This window comes from Gambusia affinis, linkage group LG07, assembly GCF_019740435.1.
Source record: "Gambusia affinis linkage group LG07, SWU_Gaff_1.0, whole genome shotgun sequence".
Taxonomy (NCBI): Eukaryota; Metazoa; Chordata; class Actinopteri; order Cyprinodontiformes; family Poeciliidae; genus Gambusia; species Gambusia affinis.
The window spans coordinates 9219011-9240601 of NC_057874.1; the positions used below are offsets into that span (position 1 = coordinate 9219011).

At 36.7% G+C, this 21591-nt stretch overlaps 1 protein-coding gene across 3 annotated transcripts in view; it reads right to left on the reverse strand.

Moving 5' to 3' along the window:
* The window catches only part of celf4 (CUGBP, Elav-like family member 4), a 225750-nt gene that overhangs the window by 201662 nt on the left and 2497 nt on the right, over positions 1-21591 (reverse strand). For all 3 annotated transcript variants that reach the window (XM_044122864.1, XM_044122863.1, XM_044122865.1), the window contains exon 4: positions 21162-21327. In XM_044122864.1, coding sequence (XP_043978799.1) covers positions 21162-21270 — 109 coding nt within the window. In that variant the 5' untranslated portion in view covers positions 21271-21327. The remainder of the gene's footprint in view (positions 1-21161; positions 21328-21591) is intronic.

Below are 21591 nucleotides of genomic sequence, written 5' to 3' on the forward strand. Positions count from 1 at the left end.
TTTTGTTTCAAAATATTATAATAAACCAACCCAGAAGCCATTTTTGGTCTTTTCTTCCCACGTAAATCTCAAAGGTGTTGTCCTTATGTGGTTTTTTTCTCTACAAAACAAAATTTATGAAATTTAAATCTTAGTAGTTAGAGGTTTTGTAATTAAGCATACGGAAATGAAATAACCCTAAAAAACCACAAAGGACAAATGTTTTTTCTTCACCTTGATGACTAAACCTATTCTGCAAATTCACAGTAACTTGAAATCTCTGTAATGGTAGCTGAAAATAGTAAAGTAAGTGTAGCCAAAAATAAACACAAAATGACTGAATTACATTAAAGACTTATTATGGATAAGCATAAGTCTCTTCTGCATTTAGCACTAGTTTGTTTTTTGTTTTTCTGTCTTTTTGTAATCTTGGTTCTATAATGTCTCCAAAATCAATAATTTTTTCTTCAATAGTGACTAAAACCGATGTCTACCAGTTCTACCTTATGACAAATTATCTCTAATTACTTCCACTGAGACGACATGGGTTGTATTAGTAACTGTGGGATTACACTCAGAATCGCTGCAGGAGATTTACTGACCAGAAGACCCAAAGCCAGTTTAATGTCTTCTCCGGTGAGAGCTGTTATCCTGTGCTCATGAACGCACATATATTTTGGTTATGTGTCTTAATGTGTGCTGGGGTTGGTACCGGTCAGGAAATCTCTTGCAGTTTAGAGGATTAGACGCTACAAAGTGCCGCTGGTGGAAAGAATGAGCAAGCCATACAAGTGAATTAAGAGATTAAGATGGTTTAGAAAGACTGATTACAATACTACAGGGATTTGGAAACGGAAAACAAACCCTGAGTTTTGAACAATCTCTTTCAGGAGGTCGTAGCAATTGTTAAGCCTCTCACCAAAACCAACAATCCATCCGCAAAAGTTTTTTAATCTAATAGAATCTCAAGATTTAACTTGTTTGAAGGTATGACTCACAATCACATTCTCAGGGCCAATTAGTTTTTTTTATGTAATGTGGAAAAATGGGGATAATTGTTGAAAGTACATTTGTATGTTCAGCTTCAAGGCCAGTTGGCGCGTTAATTGCTTGGTCTGTCTGTCTCTTTAATCTGAATTCACACATCTATGCAGTCATTGAACAGACTAGAGTTTCATTGTGAATTGGCATGACTCTCCACAAGGTTTTTATTTCCCAATTTTAATCATTCTCATCTTTCACATATTGATTCTAAGTAGCATTTTGTTCACAATAATATATAAAAGTGTATTTTCACAAATTTGTATTGCAAAAGACCTAACTTTTGATTACTAGTAGATTTCAAGATGACACCAGAGAATGTAACTAAACCTTAGAGAATCTGTCTCATTTTGCTTTTATTATCTTTCATTTTTTGCATTACCTGCAGGTCGGATCCAGACTGACTTGCAAGTTAGGTCAGCAAGTAATAGGCATGGGCCAGCTTGCCATGTGAAAGGATATTAATTAAAAATGTCCTATTGTACTGCACCTACAAGTACTTTCAATGAGGTGTCAGTGAATGTGCTGAAGTGACGTGTGTTTTCTTGGTCCTATGTAACACAGAGTCAAATGTTTTCCTCCTTACAAGAAGTTTGTAAAACAGAACTTACTTATAGTAGTTTAACTAGAAGTGCAACTGTAAAACAATTGACCAAAGGCTTGTTACAGTGACAGAATGAACAATAAATTAAATTCTGTGTGAAAATAAAATCCTAAACTTACTGTAGCTGATGCAAAATTGTACAACTGTAATAATTTCACACAATAAGGTTAAGACATAACCTATGTATGTTTTTCAATCAAAGAGTGAATTCAATTGATACGATTTTATTAAAACACTACATCATATTTTACTTGCGGTTAGACCGGAATTGCATACTAAATGTGTATTTACATTTTTATCCAGAAGCCTGGATTTCTTATTAAATATTAATAGTTTTGAACATAGAAAGATATTTACTATATATATATATATATATATATATATATATGTATATATATATATATATATATATAAATCCATGTCCCAAAATTGGATTCCGAAACACATTAAGAGAAGACATATGTGACTGTGCTTTGAATGAATGGACTTTAATAAATCAAGCACATGGTGGTGTCTTTTCAGGGGCAAATGAAAAGGCCTCTTTGCAGCCCAAACAACAACTTCTCACTGATTCTAATCCATAACCACACTCCCACTGTGAAACACTGCTAATACATGGAGCAACAGTAAACTTCAGCCAGAGCCATACTGCCAGAGATTATTCTGGAACGAATCCATCCGAAAAGTAGCCTGCCAGGCAATGCAACTGTGTCCTCGGAAAGTGTTGAGGGAGGAGAAGAACAAACGGAATGAATAAGAAAATGAAAAAAATGGAGAGCAGATAGGGCCGAGATAGAAAGTGCTGGCCACTGCAAAGTCTCCAAACAAAGAGGATATGTGAGGCGTGTACCTCAAGCCTTTTTCCCTTACAAGAAGAGCCAGTAAGCACTTTTCTCTGCGCTGAAAAGCTAGCTCTCGCTCCTGGTGTCACATCAGCAGTTTTTTTTTAGCGAAACTCACAAGCACCATATCCAGGTGAGGGGTGTATGTTAAGGATTTCTTCCTTTCCCCCTATCAGTCTCTTTCAGTCCCACCCACCCCCACCTCTTAGTTCCTCTCATCCTCTGCCAACATGTCTCTTCTTCGTTCTCCTCCTCCCTTTACACTTCTCTTCTGTCTTCTGCACGATGCTTCAAAGTGTGTGTCACTCTCTCCAGGCTTTATGTCCTCCTTTTTAATCTAAATTTTCTAATTTCAGACAGTCTTGTGCTGTATGTGGCAGCACTTTGCTTTCTATTCTTAAGTCATCATTTATTTCATCCTTACTTCGTCCTCTTAGTATTGCATTATGTAGACAATGGGAGAAATTTCAGTTTTATGATTAAGGTGCTCAGAAGAGAGGGTAATAATAGCATAGAGTCTAAGGATGAGATTTGATTTTAAGAGTTTTCTGGGTTTGAAAAAAAAAAAAAAAAAAGAAATTAAGAGGAAAATATTTGTATTGCCAAAGGTTTATTTTATAAGATAGAAATGTCATCATTGTTGAGTCCTTCATTCTGTCCTTTTGTTTTTATGTACTGCAATTCTTCCTTTCTTTTCTATGCCCATCCCTTCTCATCTCTACTTTTTCCAACTTTTCTTTCTTGTGTTTTTTGTGCATTCTGGTTTTCTTCCTCCCTTGTTGTCCTTTATTCCTGTCCTGATCATCTTGTCTCTTTCCCTCTGCGTTTCCTTTTCACGTTTCTTCCGTAACCTTCCTTCCTTTCTTCTTTCCCTCCAGTATCAACCCTAAAATTGTTGAGGTTTTTCTTAAATCAACACCGACCATAAAGGGCAAAGAACTTTTCTTTTTCTTTAGATATTCCTTGTTGCTCACATCAAATAAACAACTCTAAATCTTATTTACTGATAAAGTTGGAACACAGATGCTTAGAAAGTGCCATGCAAGTGCACAGATGTACCCACACATTCAAAGGTCCCTGGGTGTTTGAAAAGCAGAGCTATTCATATGACTGGAACACCCCCAGCTGCGAACACCATTTTCCCTAGAAAGTGAGGCTGGGGCACAAATCACATTTTCTGCACAATTAAAGCGGGGCTGTGGCTAAGTGTATCAGAGCCGCGCTCGCCACGGGAACCCGGGGAGTCAGCAGGCCTGTCCCCTCTCCCCCTGTAATGGCAATGTGATGAAGACGATTTCTCTGTAATTAGTTTCTGAAAAGTTCTCCTTCTGAGTGAGGCCACAGACTGAGCGGCAGAGAAAAGACCACTTTGTTCTGCAGCCATGAACTTTAGTGTGGACTTTCTTGAAGAGAACTATGAGGAATCCTGATGAAGTGACACAAAAACTTTCTCTTTTTTTTTATTCACAACTAAAAATAAAAATCACTAAAAAGAGTTCCAGAAGCACAGATTGATGTAGAAAAAGCAAAATGCCCAAATGCAATTAAAACTGTTAAACTGTTGGTTTAAAACAGTTAAACCAACACAGCAATAATATCCCTTCGTTTTAAAGCGATTAGAGTTTAAAAGCCCGTTTTTGTAAACTGTGTGGAAATGTGCAAACAGAGTGGATTTTCAATGAACTGCACCAATCCTGACTCCTTTGTGTGCAGAGAAGAAGAAAAGAGGCCCAGCTGTGAAAACAAAAGCTGTGATCTTCAGCAATAAAACCATAACGGATGGTTCTGTCACAGAACACGCCTAATAACTTAGAACTTATGTAGAATCCCTTAATCTACCTTTGGAGCAAAGCGCAGGCACACTAGGCGTCTGCTTCTTTTAAACTTAACAGAAAAGATCAATGAAGTTTAAATTAGATGAAAACTAAAATGAAAATTCTCTGAATATTCCACCTCTAAGAAATGATAAACATTTCTTAAAACCCTACCTTTGGTTTAAAGGTAGGGTTTAAAGGTAAAATGAATGATGTGAATTCAGCATATGAAGAATTTCTAAAAATATTTAAAATATTATATAACAAGCACTGCCCAATTAAACAATATAACAGGAAAAGCAATCAAAAAAATGAACAGTGGATCACAAAAGGAATACAAAAGGCATGTAAAAAGAAAAACAAACTTTATAGAGAATTTCTAAAACATAGAACGTCTGAATCAGAAAACAAATATAAGAAATATAAAAATAAGTTAACTAATATTATAAAAACATGTAAAAAGGACTATTATCATAAATTACTGGATAGGAATAAAAACAACATTAAGGAAACATGGAATATTTTAAATAGAGTTATTAGAAAAGCTAACAATAACAAATATCCAGACTATTTTATAGATAATGAACAGAATATTACTGATTTGAAAAGTGTCGTCAATAAATTCAATAGATTTTTTGTTAATATAGGACCTCAATTAGCAGAAAAAATACCGACTACAAAAACTGCAACTCAGCAATATCTAATTGAGAATAATCCCAGCTCCTTATATCTCAACCCTGTACTAGAAGAAGAAATCATAAACATTGTGAATAACTGTAAAAATAAGACTTCCACTGACTGTGATGATCTGGACATGAAAACTATTAAAATAGTAATTAAAGGAATCTCTAAACCACTAACTTATATTTGCAATTTATCATTTCAAACAGGATCATTTCCCAACAAAATGAAAATAGCGAAGGTCAAACCAATGTATAAAACTGGCAACAAACACCTCTTCACTAACTACAGGCCTGTTTCTCTTCTCCCACAATTTTCTAAAATCCTGGAAAAACTCTTTAAGAAAAGACTGGAACAATTCATAGAAAAACATTCGCTACTTATCAGCAGTCAATATGGATTCAGAGCAAACCGGTCAACATCGCTGGCGTAACTGACTTAATAGAAGAAATAACCAACGCAACAGATAGTAAGAAACTGGCAGTAGGGATATTTATAGATTTAAAGAAAGCTTTTGATACAATAAATCATGAAATCCTACTTAAAAAATTAGAATGCTATGGAATTAGGGGAGTAGTTTCTGACTGGATGAGGAGTTATTTAAAGAGCCGGAAACAATTTGTGAAATTGGGAGATGTGGAATCTGATTGGCAGGAGACTGTCTGTGGAGTACCACAAGGATCAGTATTGGGACCAGTTTTATTTAATCTTTATATAAATGATATCAGTAAAGTGTCCAATGTATTAAAATTTATCTTATTCGCTGATGACACAAATATTCTAGCCTCAGGAGACAATTTAGAGCATCTTCTCTCAACAGTCACTTCAGAGATTAGTAAGTTAAAGATATGGTTTGACCATAACAAATTATCCCTAAATTTGGACAAGACGAAATTCATGGTCTTTGGGAACTGTTATAAAAATACTGAAATCCAAGTTCAAATAGAGGATGTATCTCTAGAAAGGGTTTTGCTAATAAGTTCCTCGGTTTAATAATAGATGACAAAATCAGTTGGAAACCTCATATTCAACATTTACAGAGTAAACTCAGTAGAAGTATATCCATATTGGCTAGAGCTAGACATGTATTGAATGCTAAATCACTTTATATTCTATATAACTCTCTGATTTTACCATATCTATCATATTGCTGTGAAGTGTGGGGAGTTAATTACAAGAGCTCTTTACATCCGATAACCGTCCTACAGAAACGAGCCATTAGAATCATCCATAATGTCGGTTATTATGAGCATACAAACCCGCTCTTCATAATATCCAGAATTCTCAAATTTGACGAGCTTGTAGAATTTAAAATGGCTCAATTTATGTTCAAGGTATCTAAACAGTTGTTACCTGAGCACATACAGAGCACGTTTTCTGAAAGAGAAGGGGGGTATAACTTAAGGGGTCACTCAAACTTCAAGATCCGCAATTTTAGAACAACAAGAAAAAGCTTCTGTATTTCAATTAAAGGTGTAAAGTTATGGAATAAGTTACATGAAGATTTAAAACAAAGCAATAGTTTAACACAATTCAAAAGAAAGTACAAAGAGGTAATTTTCAATAGATACACACATGGGGACAGAAAGCAATAAGGTGTGTATTGAAGATAACAACTTGGTGTAAGGGTTTAGAAAGATAAACCAGCATAAAATGGGAAAATGTATAGGTAAATATTAGTAACTGTTACTTCTGACTGCCACTTTGATTTTGATTTTTTTTTAATGACAGTAGGACTCTAAAGTCTCAAGTGTTTAAGGGTAGGAGTTTATAAGTTCTCACTTCTTCCTACCCCATTTTGAGCATGATATGTTAACTGAAACAAAAAATCTGTATTTTCTCTTCTTTCTTATGCACTTCTTGTTACTGTGCACTATTTTATTTTTATATTTGTATCATGTTCGAATAAATTTCATTTCATTTAAAAAAAAAAAAAAGTTCACCCGAAATCATGCTGCCATCCAACCACCCTGATTTCTACCCGTTTTGTCTGTGTGGATTCACATTGCCATGCTTTTCACATGAACAAATAGGCACATTCTCTCCTTTCCCTGAGGCCATAGTAAGACAAATACTGAAAGAGAACAAATAATTTTGGCTCCCGATATTTAACTTTAAGAGTTTAAACTTTACCTTAACTCCACGATTAAACCAGAGCCACTTAGTGAAGCGACCGTCAAGAATGCATTGTCCGAAGCTGTACTGATAAGTGCTTGACTCCAATTCAGCGTTCAAGATGACATTTGTAACGGGCGGAGATTAGAAAAGGGAATCACAAATACTTCCTGCTGCCGCAAGGGATGGCCTGGAGGAAAATGCATGTGACCCAACATGAGGAAATCTCAGGGGTTGTCAGCTGAGATCAAACTCATTTGCCGAGCACAAGTCTCAGCGAGCAACATGCCACGGACATGATATTGGACTGTTAATTTGTTGTTTCCTCTTGTGCTCAAAGTCTAAATTGAGAATTCAGACCCATGTTTAATTAACAATAAAAAATTGGCAGTAGATACTGTTTAGGAAGTATGTTTTATTTATATCTTCTTGTGTTCTTGGACATTTTCACTAGTTCATTAGTCTGTCTTGTATCATTTCCTCTTTGTGCTCTACTTTCCTCGCTTCCTTTTCTTCAGTGTGGCCTACCTTACTTCTCTCTACCTTTATGTTCTTTTCTTCCTGCTGATTGTTCACTGTGGAAACATCTGTCATAATTGATAGAAAATGTTTGTATTTCATGTTTTGAAAAAACACTAAAGAACTAAGAGGTCTGGGGTTGAGTTTGTAAAAGTCTGAACTTTTTAAAGACAAAGTATATCTTGCCTTCAGGCATCGGCATTTATTTACACCTTATCACCTCAGCTCCATTAGCTGCCACCAGCAAAACAGCAAAATATAAACATATTTCATAGGTATATACTTTATCTACCTCAAGGAAATATTAACTGGGCTCCCCACATTAACATACGGTTTATGTGCTGGCATGTTTGAGTACTTTTCTGACGCTTGCCTCCAGGCCTTAGCTTCCAACCACTTTAAACATTCACTCATCTCTGCAGGGATAAATCACGTCTTTCATCAACCTTTTCCGGCAGCTGTAAGGCAGGGCTGCTCAGCATAAGGCCATGATGGACGCTTTCATAAAGTTGTGACTCAGGCTGCTTGTTTCTGCAACTAAGCCCAGAGTGGAAGTGGCAAGAGGAATGTACGTGACCTGTGAGATCAAGATGGCAACACTTTAAGAAAGACAAAGTCGGCGGGGGTGGAGCAGGCGCTGGAAGAGTCTGCAGGTTTTGGGTGGAGGAATGGTACGTACGGCTAGCCCAGAGCATGGAGCTGGTGGCTCTTGGTTTGTACTGTTGCTGCTGCTGCTGCTTTGCCTGTCACATTTCTGCCACCTCCCAGCAGAAATAACCGGCACTGGCGGAGCTGGTGACCAGATGCAAGGAGGTGCCAGTGGCTATAACAGCGGATATATCGCTTATGAGATCAGATGTCTGCAGGGCCAGAGGAGCCACGAGAGACTGTGAATGAGAGCGAGGGAGAGAGATACAGCATTCACATCAGGAGGAAATTGCTTTGCTGCCACCAGCCCTTCGGTGGTAAACACAGCAAGTTAGTGTGTGTGGCAGTCAGTGGATATAATTGTCTTGACATGGACATTGTTTCGACGGACAGAGGGAGTGAGGAGTGGGAGAGGAAGAAAGTGTGTTGCAGTGGGGCATGGGGGGTGGGAGTCTGTGAAGTATGGATTCAGGAAATTGGCATGGCGTTCACACATTGCCTGGGTAAAAGTAGCTCAACAGCAAAGGGAGAAAATTGTTTATGAAGCTTTCCATCCCTGAATCTAAACTGAACAGTAAGAGGTGGGAGGGAGGAGAGAGAGAGAGAGAGAAGAGAAGATGGGAGAGAAAGAGAGAAAATTGGATGGGAAAGTGTTTTGGCGAGAAGGGGTTGAATAAGAAGGCAGCAAGTGGAATAAATGAAATAGAAATCAAGATATAACCCAGAATGGACTGTAAATCAACTACAACCCATAGGTTAAAACTACGCATTTGAAGAAATATTCCTTTTCCGTCTTTATAAAATTTGGTTATTAGCAGTAGATTTAAAAGGATTAGAGTGTAACATTAATTAGTCCTGTAATTCATGAGTTAGACATTTCGGGCTGAATTTATGGCATTGTCATCTACAATTACATGAAAATACCTTGTATAAAAATGCTTTGCAAAGACTAGGACCTACATTACCTTGGTGACAAACATAATGTTCATGTGGCTGGTTGATAACGTGAAAGAAAAGTAACATATTAAAGTATGTATGCATGAAATGACTAGTGTTGATATAAATTTGGAATAAATTCTGGTGTCTATATTACACTTACTGTATGCACGATGCATCAAAAACATCTACAATGGTTCTAATAGATTTCAGTGAGAGATGATAAAAGTTGGAAGGGTTGACTGATACTGTGTTAAACTGGTTCAAAAATTTAACTGGTGCAAAATTCAGATGCGGAATCCCTCAAGGCTCCATTCTTGTACCACTTTTATTCAACACCATAATTGTCCCACTACCTGAGATTATGGAATAATGCATGAAACAGTATCTATGCAGCTATATATTTCTGTCTCTACTTCATATATTTCTGGCTCCCTATTTGTCAACGGATAGAAATTAGAATCTTATTAAAGGTGTATAGGCCACTGAGTGATCTTTGATTTCAATACGTTTGAGAGTTGATAGTCAAAACAAATCATGCATACTCCGCAGGTCACCATATACATTTTTTACGATGCATTCCCAAGACCAGAACTAAACCAAGACAGGTAGGACTTAGTTTCTATGCTCCTCAGCTCCAAAACCACCTTCCTTAAAACATGAAATATATAGAAACTGTTAGCTCTTTTAAAAACATTGCTGCATTTTATCATTTCTGTCTCGACTCATTTTACTATGTCTTCCCTTTCATGTCTTGTGTTTTGTATGTTTTTATTTCTATTTGTTTTTCAAAAAGGCCCTTTGAAAGACCCTGTGTATAAATGTTGCTATAAAAATACACTTTCCTTGTTTTCACTTAGTCTTTGTCATGAGCTATTGCAAGAGATGCATCAGGTAGTAGATTTAATTGCTAACAAAAATTGGGGAATATAAATATTTTTAAAGCAGATGTCCTTAACTTTATATTAGAATTTATTAAGTGATTGGAGCAGAACCTGAAATATTAGCTGTTTTGGGTTCTGTTGATCCACAGCGGCTTGAGTAGGATGATGCCGAAACTTGACGGCTTGTCACATGAAAGGGCTTAAAATACTCCTCACAATTCAAATATTTAAAGGTGACACAATAAATCTTTGTTCACAATCGACAAAAGTGCCTCTGACCGTAATAAATTTGCTGTCTTGCTTGTTTTCCAACTTATGCAGCCTGACTGATTCATAGATGCAACTGAAAGCTCCAAATAGAAATTTTAAAACAGACACAAAAAGCCCCATAAAAGTTAATCAAATTGCGAGTTACAGAAAATATAACTGAGTTGTAATTTACAGGCTCACCTAATATTTGGTTTTCCATTATGGAAATTCTCCATAAAACCCAATTCTCCCAGCCATTCCCTACCTTTCTGTTCCTTTTCAACATTAAGGCTAACATGCTTCATTTTATGTTAGGACATTTTTTTCTTATGTTCATGAATTAGCACAGAGATTTATAGATAGAAAGCACATTTTCTGTTCTCCCTTCATGTTATCTTCACAATGTGTAAGTCTCTGTCTTGCTCCCCAGCAGCTTAATTTTATTTGGTCTAAAAATGCTGTGTTCGTGTGAATAGCTTTTTACATCTCTCTGGTTTCTCTGACTTAATTTTCAAAAGCTCACTGATCCTACACATGACTCACCAAGTCTTGTGTTGGCAGTGATATATGTTGGCTTAATTATGGGTTGGGTATAAGGTGTCCTAAAAAACAACAACAAAAAAACCCCAATCAGATCTAAGTTTCTGACCAATCTGTTACCAGTCAGGGATGATTACAGCTTTGTCTATTTCTTGATTCATCCCTACTTTAGGGGGTATTTAATATTTAATTATCCATTTGTATCAGTAGTCAAATTGTTACTAAGTTTGACTACTGTAACTTCTGTAAGTTAGATTTATAACCAGAATATTACATGAAAAATGTGACACCATTTTACCATTTTTATATTGATAAATGCAAATTTGATTATTCAAATCCTTCAAAAATTGATGGACAGCTGCATTAATGCAACATTAACCCACCTACGTGGAACGATTAATTTTTCTTCCATCCCCATCACAGGAAACAGTGATTTGCCAACAGTCATTTCCACTTGAAGCGTCTCTAGTTAGACGATACAATGAGAGTGGCACTTTCCTCCTTAGCTGTGCCACCTGAACATGGAGGCTGAGGGGAGATAATCCTGGGTACCGCTGACTGGAGCAGGCATGAGGGACATGGGGAGGAGTGGATTAGTCCAACTGCTTAGAGATAGCAACAAGCTGGAAGGGATGGGAGAAGGGATTGCTGGAGGTGGTCTCCAGCCCAGACGCTGAAGAATCCAGGAGGGGATAAGGCAGAATGAGAGGTGGAGATTTCGTCTTTGGTACAGAGGACAAATGTGTTTATGATTTTTGAAAGTATGTCTAAACCAAGTGCATAAACCATGAGGTTTTCATATCTTGTGACTTTGTAAACAAAAACATAAATGTTTGTCATTGGGTTTTTATGTTACGCAAAGTAGTGCTTAGTAGTGAAGTGAAAAAAGAGAGAGTACAATTGTTTAAATATATTAAACTAAAATATGTATATCACTGAATGGTAAACGTTTGAGCAATTTAGCAATCTTGCCAAAAGTTTTGTTTGGATTTAGATTTGGACCGCTGCAACTTAAACTATTCTCCATAGATCTGGCTTCATGTTTACCGTTTACATTCTGCTGGGAATACACAAAACAATGATGCTGCCACTACCTGCAACTAATGGGGACAGTCTGTTTAAGCAGTTCAGTCAAGAAGTTCAAATGTGGTTTCATCTGATTAGAACAAACTGCAGCATCAATTTCTTTTGGCTTTCTTTCAGCACCGGCTTTTTCCTCAAAGTCCAGATTTTGGAGTCGACAACTAGCAGTTAACCTGTCAACATATTTCCCCAATGACCTGTGGATTTTATAAATTTCACGATTAATTGCCCACCTGACAGTTTAGTTTGACAATCATGTCATCAGCTCCACATAAACAACATTTACTAACTCTGTAATTTAGTTAGTGTAGCGATAATGCATTTAAGTTGCCTTTCTTGATTTTCACAGCATATTTTAGTTATCTATAAGGTGTCACAAAAAAAAGAAAATGGATACATTGAGTTCTTTCATTCAAATTATACTGAAACTGAATTGCCACCAAAGAGTTAGCAGAAAACCTTCCTGATCCTTTTATACATCATTAATCTTTTCAAACTAATTAAAGCATAGCGGGGAGTATTTAGCCAAGCTAACGAGAACAGTCAAAGTCAGCTTTCCTATTACTGGGAGACTACTGCAATGTAAGGCAAGCAACAGTGGCCTTAATCTGTAGCAAAGACTAAGAGAGAGAGAGAGAGAGAGTGGGTGTACAAGTGTGTTGTATGTAGGCGTGCACTTTTGTTATTGGGCAAGATAGTGAGAGAGAACACAGCATAATTAACAACAATATAAACCTAGCAATTAAAAGTCAAAAGGACAAGTCAGCTAACAAAAAAGAATAAAACAATCCTGCACTTGTTTTATTTCTGGCTAGCATTAAAATCAATAAGTTAAATGTATATTAAAATTCTATCCAAGGAAACCTGATACCTTAGAAATAACACACAAAAAAATATAAACATTAAAATTTTTACCATGATCACTTCACAGTTTGTCACAAAACTGATTGATTATAGTAAAAGACAAATAAAACAATGGTCATATATTTTAGAAATACTAGCATTTCTGGACACCAATATATTATCTAAACAATTATTCTGAATGAGAGGTATTTCCTTATAGCTGATATATGCTTAATTTCTGGATGCAGCTGTTGATTGAAAATGGTTTTCCTTAACCCTTTTGGGCACTGTGATTACTTCTAAGCATCCAAAGGCTCAAAGGCCATTGACATTCAACAGTGGTTTGCGGCCTTTGGCAATGACATTCCCCAAGACACCCTAAATCTTCTTACAATATGGCAAAGGCACTGCTTGTTCTTAAAAGACAAACTTCTTTCAACATCATTTTGCTGAATGTTTCTTTAGCGGCTGCCTCTTTCATATTCAATTGTGACATCCTAACTGACAACTAATTTCGTTTTTGTTTTAGAAATGTTTAGGAAAGTGTTAGTTGTTCATTATCTAATCATTTATTCCTTCATTTGCCTATGTCAAATTTCTTTGTACAAGTTCAAAGTAGTCTGTCTGAAAACCATTTCCTTTGTTCTTGCTAAAAATGTTTAAGAGAAAGTGTTATATTTTGGCTTTTTTTTTATTGCATATAAGAAAGCTCCATGTCCCTCTGTACTCCTGTGAGCCAATATGCCTCAGGCAAAAATAAAAAAATTATCACCTCAGTTTATTTATGTGTTACACCAATACACAACTAACGGCATGGTGCGTGATAAAACAGCTACAATCATTTGCAATTATGCACAATTCATTTTATTCAGATCTTTCAAATGTACTTAAATATGATACAGTCAGATCCAGATTAAAACCAATTACACATTTTCAATCCATGCATAAAAACCTAATAGAGTCAGATTAAAATATACAATCAGTAAAAGGTTATCCATATGAGTAAACCAACAGACCTTATTGAAATTCTGCCATATTCACCCAATCATCAAGTATATGTGTTCAAATCCTTTCTGCCGTAGTTGATACTATATCATAAACAGTCAATACACGATTATGATTAAATAAGAAACTCAAAACAGGTTGGTATTTTCGTTTTCCTTTTCAGCCGTTCTCAAAATTGTGCACAAATGAAACAACTCGTGGCTCATCTGCTAATGCTTACCATGGGGTATTTGCTAGCATTGCTAACTCCCCATGCTATGAGAAGTCAAGATCAATAATGCATTGGTGTGGATGTGAGGGACGCTGCTCAAAGGCATTTGCTTATCTCATATGCCAGTTACCGCTTTCATCCCAGCGACATGCAGTTGTTGTCTGTGTGGAGAAGTGTATGTGGGGCAGTTTAGTGAATGCAGTATTTACACACTTCCCACCATGCGATATTTATTTCGCACCTTGATGTGTTCATCTACTCTGTGCCTCTGAGGAAATAAGCATAAAGCAAGAATCAACACAGAACTTCTAAGTCACTGATGCAACTGTCTGTGGGGCTTTTTGATCTCTTCTCTTGGATGCTAAATCTAATTACACTGAGCTGTTTTTTGGTGGCTAAGTGCTTTACTTGCTCAGACAGGTCAAGAAAATAAAACACTAGCAGTGACAAAATTTAATCTGCACTATGCAGGGAACAAAAGGATGCAGGGCTTTTGTTTGAACTGTTTTACTGGTGAAATAAAAGCTGATCAGATGGCTTTTAATAAATCAATTTATACGTTTTCCAGATGAGTAAGCCAGCAAGACTTTTGCTTTTTACCATCCATCCACCCATTTTTTAATTCCCTCTCATTCTTACATTTTTTCAGGTCCCTATCCTGAGTTGGCATGGGGAGAGGCATTTTCCATCAAGGGGCAACCTTATGCTGACCTTATTTAAGCATTTTGGCTTTTGAGACCATGCACAAAAGTGAAAAGGTTGAAAGACAGCAAAGAGGTGGGATGTATGAACATATACCAAGGTTCAATAAGAGGTCAAGTATATAACATATTTTTTGTCCAAATAAATAACCTATTGGTAGAGATCTATCCAGTGCAGAGAAGTCGACCCCAACCTTTTTAGTACAGCGGACCGGTCAACCCTTCGTAAATTTTAATTTTCTGCGGACCGGGGGGCGGGGAGGAGTCTTTGGTGCGCGATGTGAGGATCGCAACCGATGCAGTTGTTTCTTACTCATTCTGCTGCATGTTGGCGCGCAAGACATAACCGACAGCATCCGGGTTAGGATTTTCAAAATAAAAGCTCCTCCAGACTCAATACATAGAACGGACATATTTAATTATTTCTTGCGCGGCCCGGTACCAATTGGTCCACAGACCAGTACCGGTCCACGGCCCGGTGGTTGGGGACCACTGCTCTAGAGTATTATTGCATATGTTGCCTGGTCTTACAGGCGTATTCTCTTTTGTTTATTGTTATAGGTTTGTTTAATTATAGTGTTAACTTTATAATTAAGTGTTAGACCACAGTGGTAGCACTCATTTTGAAACCACTGTAGACACCAAGCTAAACCTCATGGCTGCCATCTGCTTGTCAACCCCTGGATCAGAGGCTGTTTATGTTGTTTTGTAAAAATATCTGAAAATTTCTACATTTTTCTTGGTTTATTATTGCAGGTACTAAATAATGTAGTAAAACATCTGGACAAAAAAAACCTTTTGTACACTTGTTGAGTATAGTTTCTGAACACCTGCTAAGGTTTGAAGTTGGATACAGCAAAATGATATGTTTTAATCAATATTTATTTTTAGCAAGCAGGACTTCCTACAAGCATATCACACATTTTAGTTAGAGCTATTTTAATCGTCTGTCCCAGTTTCTGCCATCCATTGTAGGCTACATACACAAGTTCAGAAAGTTCACACAAACATGCATGGCTGCACGATATTAAAACCTCTTCTGATGGAGACAAACTTGTCTTATTTCTTAGCATTTTGGGTAATGTCATGTATCCAGAGTGGTACTCTGCTGCCATGAGCCTATCCAACAGGCTAAATATTGTATATTAATGTAAAATGCAGTTTTATAACACCTATAGTATTGGCCATGAATAATTAACTAACTGTCCTGTGCAATATGAACATTGCACACACTGATAATGTGATCACAATATATTTGAGGTATATTGCGCAGCCTTAGGATGTTATTTAATGTATGCATAGCTGCTACTGTGTAGCACAAGAAAAGCCAAAGCAGTCAGAAAAATTTACTTTCAGTCAGTCCAACAAAAGTGGGTTACTGGAATATAGCCGCTCACTTCGCACTACTGTTCCCAGAGGCAGCCATAGTCTGCAGCTGTCCTTACAAATCAGCTCTAAATGCAATCAGACTTTTTATAAGCACGTTTCAATTTTAGATTGCTAGAATAATGGAATTTTACTTCAGGAATAATCCAAGTTACAAAAAATGAATTAAAAAGTACAGAAAAAATGTGTTTAAAACTGTCTGGTGCATCCTGTTCATACCAGAGCTGGCACCAACAAAGTATTCTTTACCTGTTTATACATCCAAGTGAATAAGTACCAAAGCAAACACTGCAAATTACCCAGTGAGCCAATGAATGAAGTAATGGGGGAACAATGCAATCATTTTAGCAAGTAAGAAATCAAATATAGGAGTAAAAAAGTCGCTATTGAGGCTTTGGTGCCGCAATAGCTACTATAGGGGGTTAAGCTTAGCAGAGTGCTGAATGTAATAAGAAATGTTGAACAATGGCTAATTTCTTTTGTATTTATGTTTGGAATGTTTGGAATAATAAATATTCAGGGGGTGTAGAATAAGAAAAAAATATCTTTCTTCATATTCACTCGTTACATCCCATTCTTTGTCTTAGTCGTAAGTTCTAGAAAGAATAAACTGAATGTATGGTAATTAACATATTCAGAGACATGCCATAGCATAACCAATCATTAAAAGTTTATCCATATCTCAAAAGTGTTTTTTGAATGCACTGGTATGATTATAGCACTTCTTTCTCCACTTCCCATTAATTATACACTTTTCTGCGTCAGAGCTACAAACTTCAACAAAGTATGAGCTTTTTGAAGCAAGTGCTGTTCATTCAATTTCCTCATTTGACAATTGAAGCAATTTTAGGATTCAGCTATATTTGTTAAAACTTGAACCAACTCCAACGGTGTGTCATTTACTCTTCATATCGCAAAGATTTGATGACACCACTGACCAATCTGACCTGAAGCCGTTAACTCGGGTTGATCCAGGAAAAGAATTTCAAAACAACACTACAAGGGATGGTTATTGTTCTGAAAATTATTTTAAAAGAAAGATATGTTTATTAAAACTTATTTATTACGAATGACCTTAACACAAACTAAGCATTTTTAAGAGATTGACAATCTTACAACTTTAAATTCAGTTTATTTTACCATCTTTCAAAATCTCCACTGACATCTTGTTTTCCTGGCTACATCTTTAAATCTTAGATGAGGAGTCAGCTCTGACGCAACACCACTGAAATACAGTACAACACAGGTAAGGTGGTGCAATGATGCTTTTTAGAGAAGCTGAATGTGTTTACCCTTATGGTTTGATGCCTGGAATCTTTTATGGTGCATATTTACATATAGCTGATGACTGGGGGATCTTAAAGTATCTGGAAATTGTGTAAGAATAAACTTGACTTCTAAAGACTAGCATACTGTTGGTAGTTTTTAGTAGTTTCTTTTTCCCACAATGCCACACAAGGAGGCAGTGTGAGGTGCTGCTTTAAGATACATCTTTGGATATGATTGTACCCAAGAGGGCAAGTTAAAATATAGACATTAAAGTAGCAATAATATTATTATTTTCCCAAATTATTTAAAGGCATAGAAAGTTTAGATTTTGTAAACATCTGAAAGAATTAAAATATTCTAGAAACATTATCTTTCTTGTTGTCTTGGCGTTTCACAAATAAAATTGTGGCAATCGTAGCTGACTTGAAACAAAGTTGTCATATTTTATTTCAGACAATATATGCAAATTGCTACAGTGAATGTCAGTGTCTGGTTTTAAGGTCAGCCGAAGCAAATGTGAAAACTCTAGATAAACAAGAAAAACAATTTGTTGCTTTCAGGAAAAATTTGAGTCTATACTGTCCAAAATGTCTCTGAGTGAAAATGAGACGCAATCAATTCTAATGTTGGGCACGCAATTTGTTGTATCACAGCGATTATTTTAAAGTACCATCAGATTGGGACTCGGATTCTAGCTGAAGCCTTTTCTTGAATGACTCAAATCTTGTTATTAGAGACAAAAATGATTATTGGTTCATCAGTGGTGAGACATTAGTCTGCAGGTACATAAGTTACTGACTAAACAAGTTCAAACCTACACAACTTTCCTCCCATAGCAGACACTTGTTTGGCACCCTGCTTGTACTTTTTACCTCATCTCACCTCGCTCTGAACTTGCTAATCACATCCCTTAAATCCTGAGCCCAGGAAGCCCAACGGACAGCCTCCGGGTCTTGCTCACAGTTCGGCAAAAATAAAATAAATAAAAACTCTACACACAGTCCTTTGTGCGTGTATGTTTTGAGCCTTTCTGAACACGATGCATGGCTGCATGTCATATTTCATTTGCCTTAGCCAATGGATAACCTTGCACACTGCCACAACACAACTTCGCACAAGTGTTTGCACACAGAGACAAATGCGTACTAATTCACTGCATCCCCTCGGCGATGTTTGGTGAATCAAATTCAAGGTCACACAGAGTTTACTGTGTACACATTGGCTTGACAAAGCCAAATACATCCATTTCTTGCTTATTATTTACATATTTCTACGTGGCATTAAAATCTCCGTGCAGCCACTGAAAAGTGAGCGTTCACTTGTTTTAAAGAACTGCTTTCGAAAAAAGAAGAAAAATAAAGTCATGGGGTGAGGATGACTTTTCTACTAATGCTTACAAGCACCATAAACAAAAAGGATATCAAATATTCATGCAGCTAAAACAAGGATGGGAAGTACAGTGTAAGCAAATCAAACTTTATTTGCTTTTAGGCTCGCCTCTGAAAAGGCTTAACTTGATTAGTTGCCTCCATATATGCTTAATTGTGCGGATTAAGTTGTGTTCAGTGTAAGCAAAGTTTCTGCTGTGTTGTAAAATGCAGCAGACTACAGAGGACATAATTTGTAACGCAGACCAAGGAAAATGCTAAGTTTGCAAAGAGTAAACAAAAGAAGACTTTAAATGCTTGAAGAAATGTAAGAAAAGAGAAACTTTTTTTTCCCCTCCCTCACAAGCAGCGAAAGAGTAGCGCAGAAAGGAGGACATGGTAGCATGTTGATGAGAGTGGATTTGAGAACAAGACGGATTGTGATGATCTCAGTGTAATGCAAGGCTGTGCCAAAAATCAAGTCAGACAACACCTTTGAAATTCTCAATAGCTTCCTTGTGAATCAGCCAGCCCCCTTTCACGGCTGCCTGGAGCAGATAACAGACTCAGCCCTGTTAACAATCTCACCTAATAGACTTTTCCCCTGTCAATCACTTTTTAAAATACCAATGCAGGCCAGCAGCTCATTCAGTTATTCACACTCGCATGTCCTCGCACACTCAAGCTCATGCCTTCTCACGTGCGGTTGAACTTTCTTTGGAGCAACAATAATTTTGCGGACGAGAAGATTTTACAGAGCACAAATGGTTTTTAACCACCTGAGCGCACAGGATATTGTAAACCTTTGAAATTCTCAATTGCTTCCTTGCGAATCAGCCCACTGTAAACGTTGGCACAAATAATAAATATATCACTAGCAAAGACGTATATTGTGGATGTCCAAATTGGGATTGCTTTGTTTTAGATACCTGTAGTGGTATCAAAAACAAAGTAATCAGAGTAATTTAAGAACAGGCATTTGCCGATGTTTGCGTCTATTACTTAATTATATTAAATTGTGTGTGTGTCAGTCCTCCATTTGGTATTTGTCCCACTCTGCCTGATTTCTCAGGATCCATTTCACCATGGCCAATCAGCAAACAGAGGGAGGAGCTGTAATGTTGAAATTTTTTGCATTGGTTGTAGTTTGGAAATGGCAGCAAAGGAGGTAAACAAAACCATTTAGCCCAAATATTCAGCAATTAAAGTCACAGCAAGAGAAATGTTTAAGACATTTTCTTGTTAGCAAAAATACCGCCTGGTGTAGCTGGCTTTGTGTTGAGATGTGGCATTAGACATATCATGGCCAAAAGTTAAATCATCTTCTTTATTAACGTTTTAAAGTTTCTGCAAATGAAGGATTTATTTAGATTCAGTCAACTTTATTGATCTTGGCAATTTGTTGGAAAGGGAAGTTTATCTGTATAAAAGTGGTGGAACTCCATGAAAATGTTTGACTTAATTGCACGGTCCTCAATTAATCATATTTTAATAAAAAACTATATATCGACAATAACTCATTGCTGCTAAATTGTTGAATAAATAGACATATGAACTCAACAATAAAGATATTGTTGGGTTTTTTTTTTGTTACTTAGATTATTCAACCATCCGATTAGCGCACAGTGCTATTATACCTATTCAGCTTTCAAGAGTTTCAGGAAGTCCTGATCAATCATGTAACTATTTCAAAAAATATATCTCTTTAGAAATGTAAATTGTGATTGCAGACATTAGTGTTCAGGATGTCTGTGCATGCTGCAACATGTTTTGCACTGAAAATTTATTTTAAACCTGAATAGCTTGGGTAATAGGCCAACTTCGTTTCGCACAATAATAATCTTTTCCACCGTCCCATCAAATCATTTTCAGAAGCAGAAATTACGCCCAGAGGGTCAGGAGAAGCATTCTCCATCACTGTTGCGCTTGTGCGTCCGACTTACAAACTTACAAGACAGGAAAACATGATTGAGTTAAAATGTTTGGTGCCTTAAGAGCTATGTAATTAATTCATCAAAATGGACACAGGTCTCCCAGGTCTCCTGTATAGAAATGTTCATAGAACGGGTAATTCAAAGTCCTCCACAAACTTATGAAAACTCCTTGCTAAATCATCAAAACAATGTAAGCAAAATGGAGCTGCACAGCTGTCTGAAATAAAATGAAAAGACCAAACAACAACAACAGGTGTTGGTAGCTGAAATTGGTCAAAGAATCCAATACTGAAAATTTCAAAATGCTTTGACTGGGACTCTGATTGATACACTGGATAAGAAAGTACATTAAAAACTCCAGAATGCTTAAACCAAAGAGACATATTTCTAACAGTTATTTGATATAAAAACCAACAACACCATGTAATACAGTACAGCATGTGATGTGGTCTAATACAATAAGATTACTGGTAAGAAGAGCCTGCATACAGGAGCAACGCCAATAATTACCTTTATTCCATTTGAGAAAGGTCTTGTTTGTGTTTATGTGCCGTGTCTGTACTTCTGCGATGCCAGATGGGTCCCTCAGTTGGAACTCTGACAGGTACACACAAGTCATGCCTCCCTCTGTGACCTGGTCGTCACAACTGCACGAAGTGGAACTTGCCAACAGCACCTATGCAGAAACAAGGAGTTGTTGTGCAGATGGGTTGGTGTGTTTTTAGAGTGGATAGGCTGCTATGAGCTCGATTGTGCTTTGGACAAGCAATGCCACACCTACTCTTTAAAAAAGACAACTTAAATATCAACAACAGAATGCTCTTCTTAAAAAATAATGAGGTTATTCTAACATTCACCCAAAGCTCTTTAAAAGAATGACAAGTCTTGCAGTAAAATTGCATCTGATGTAATTCCAGGTGTGTTAAATGAGCCCTGCATA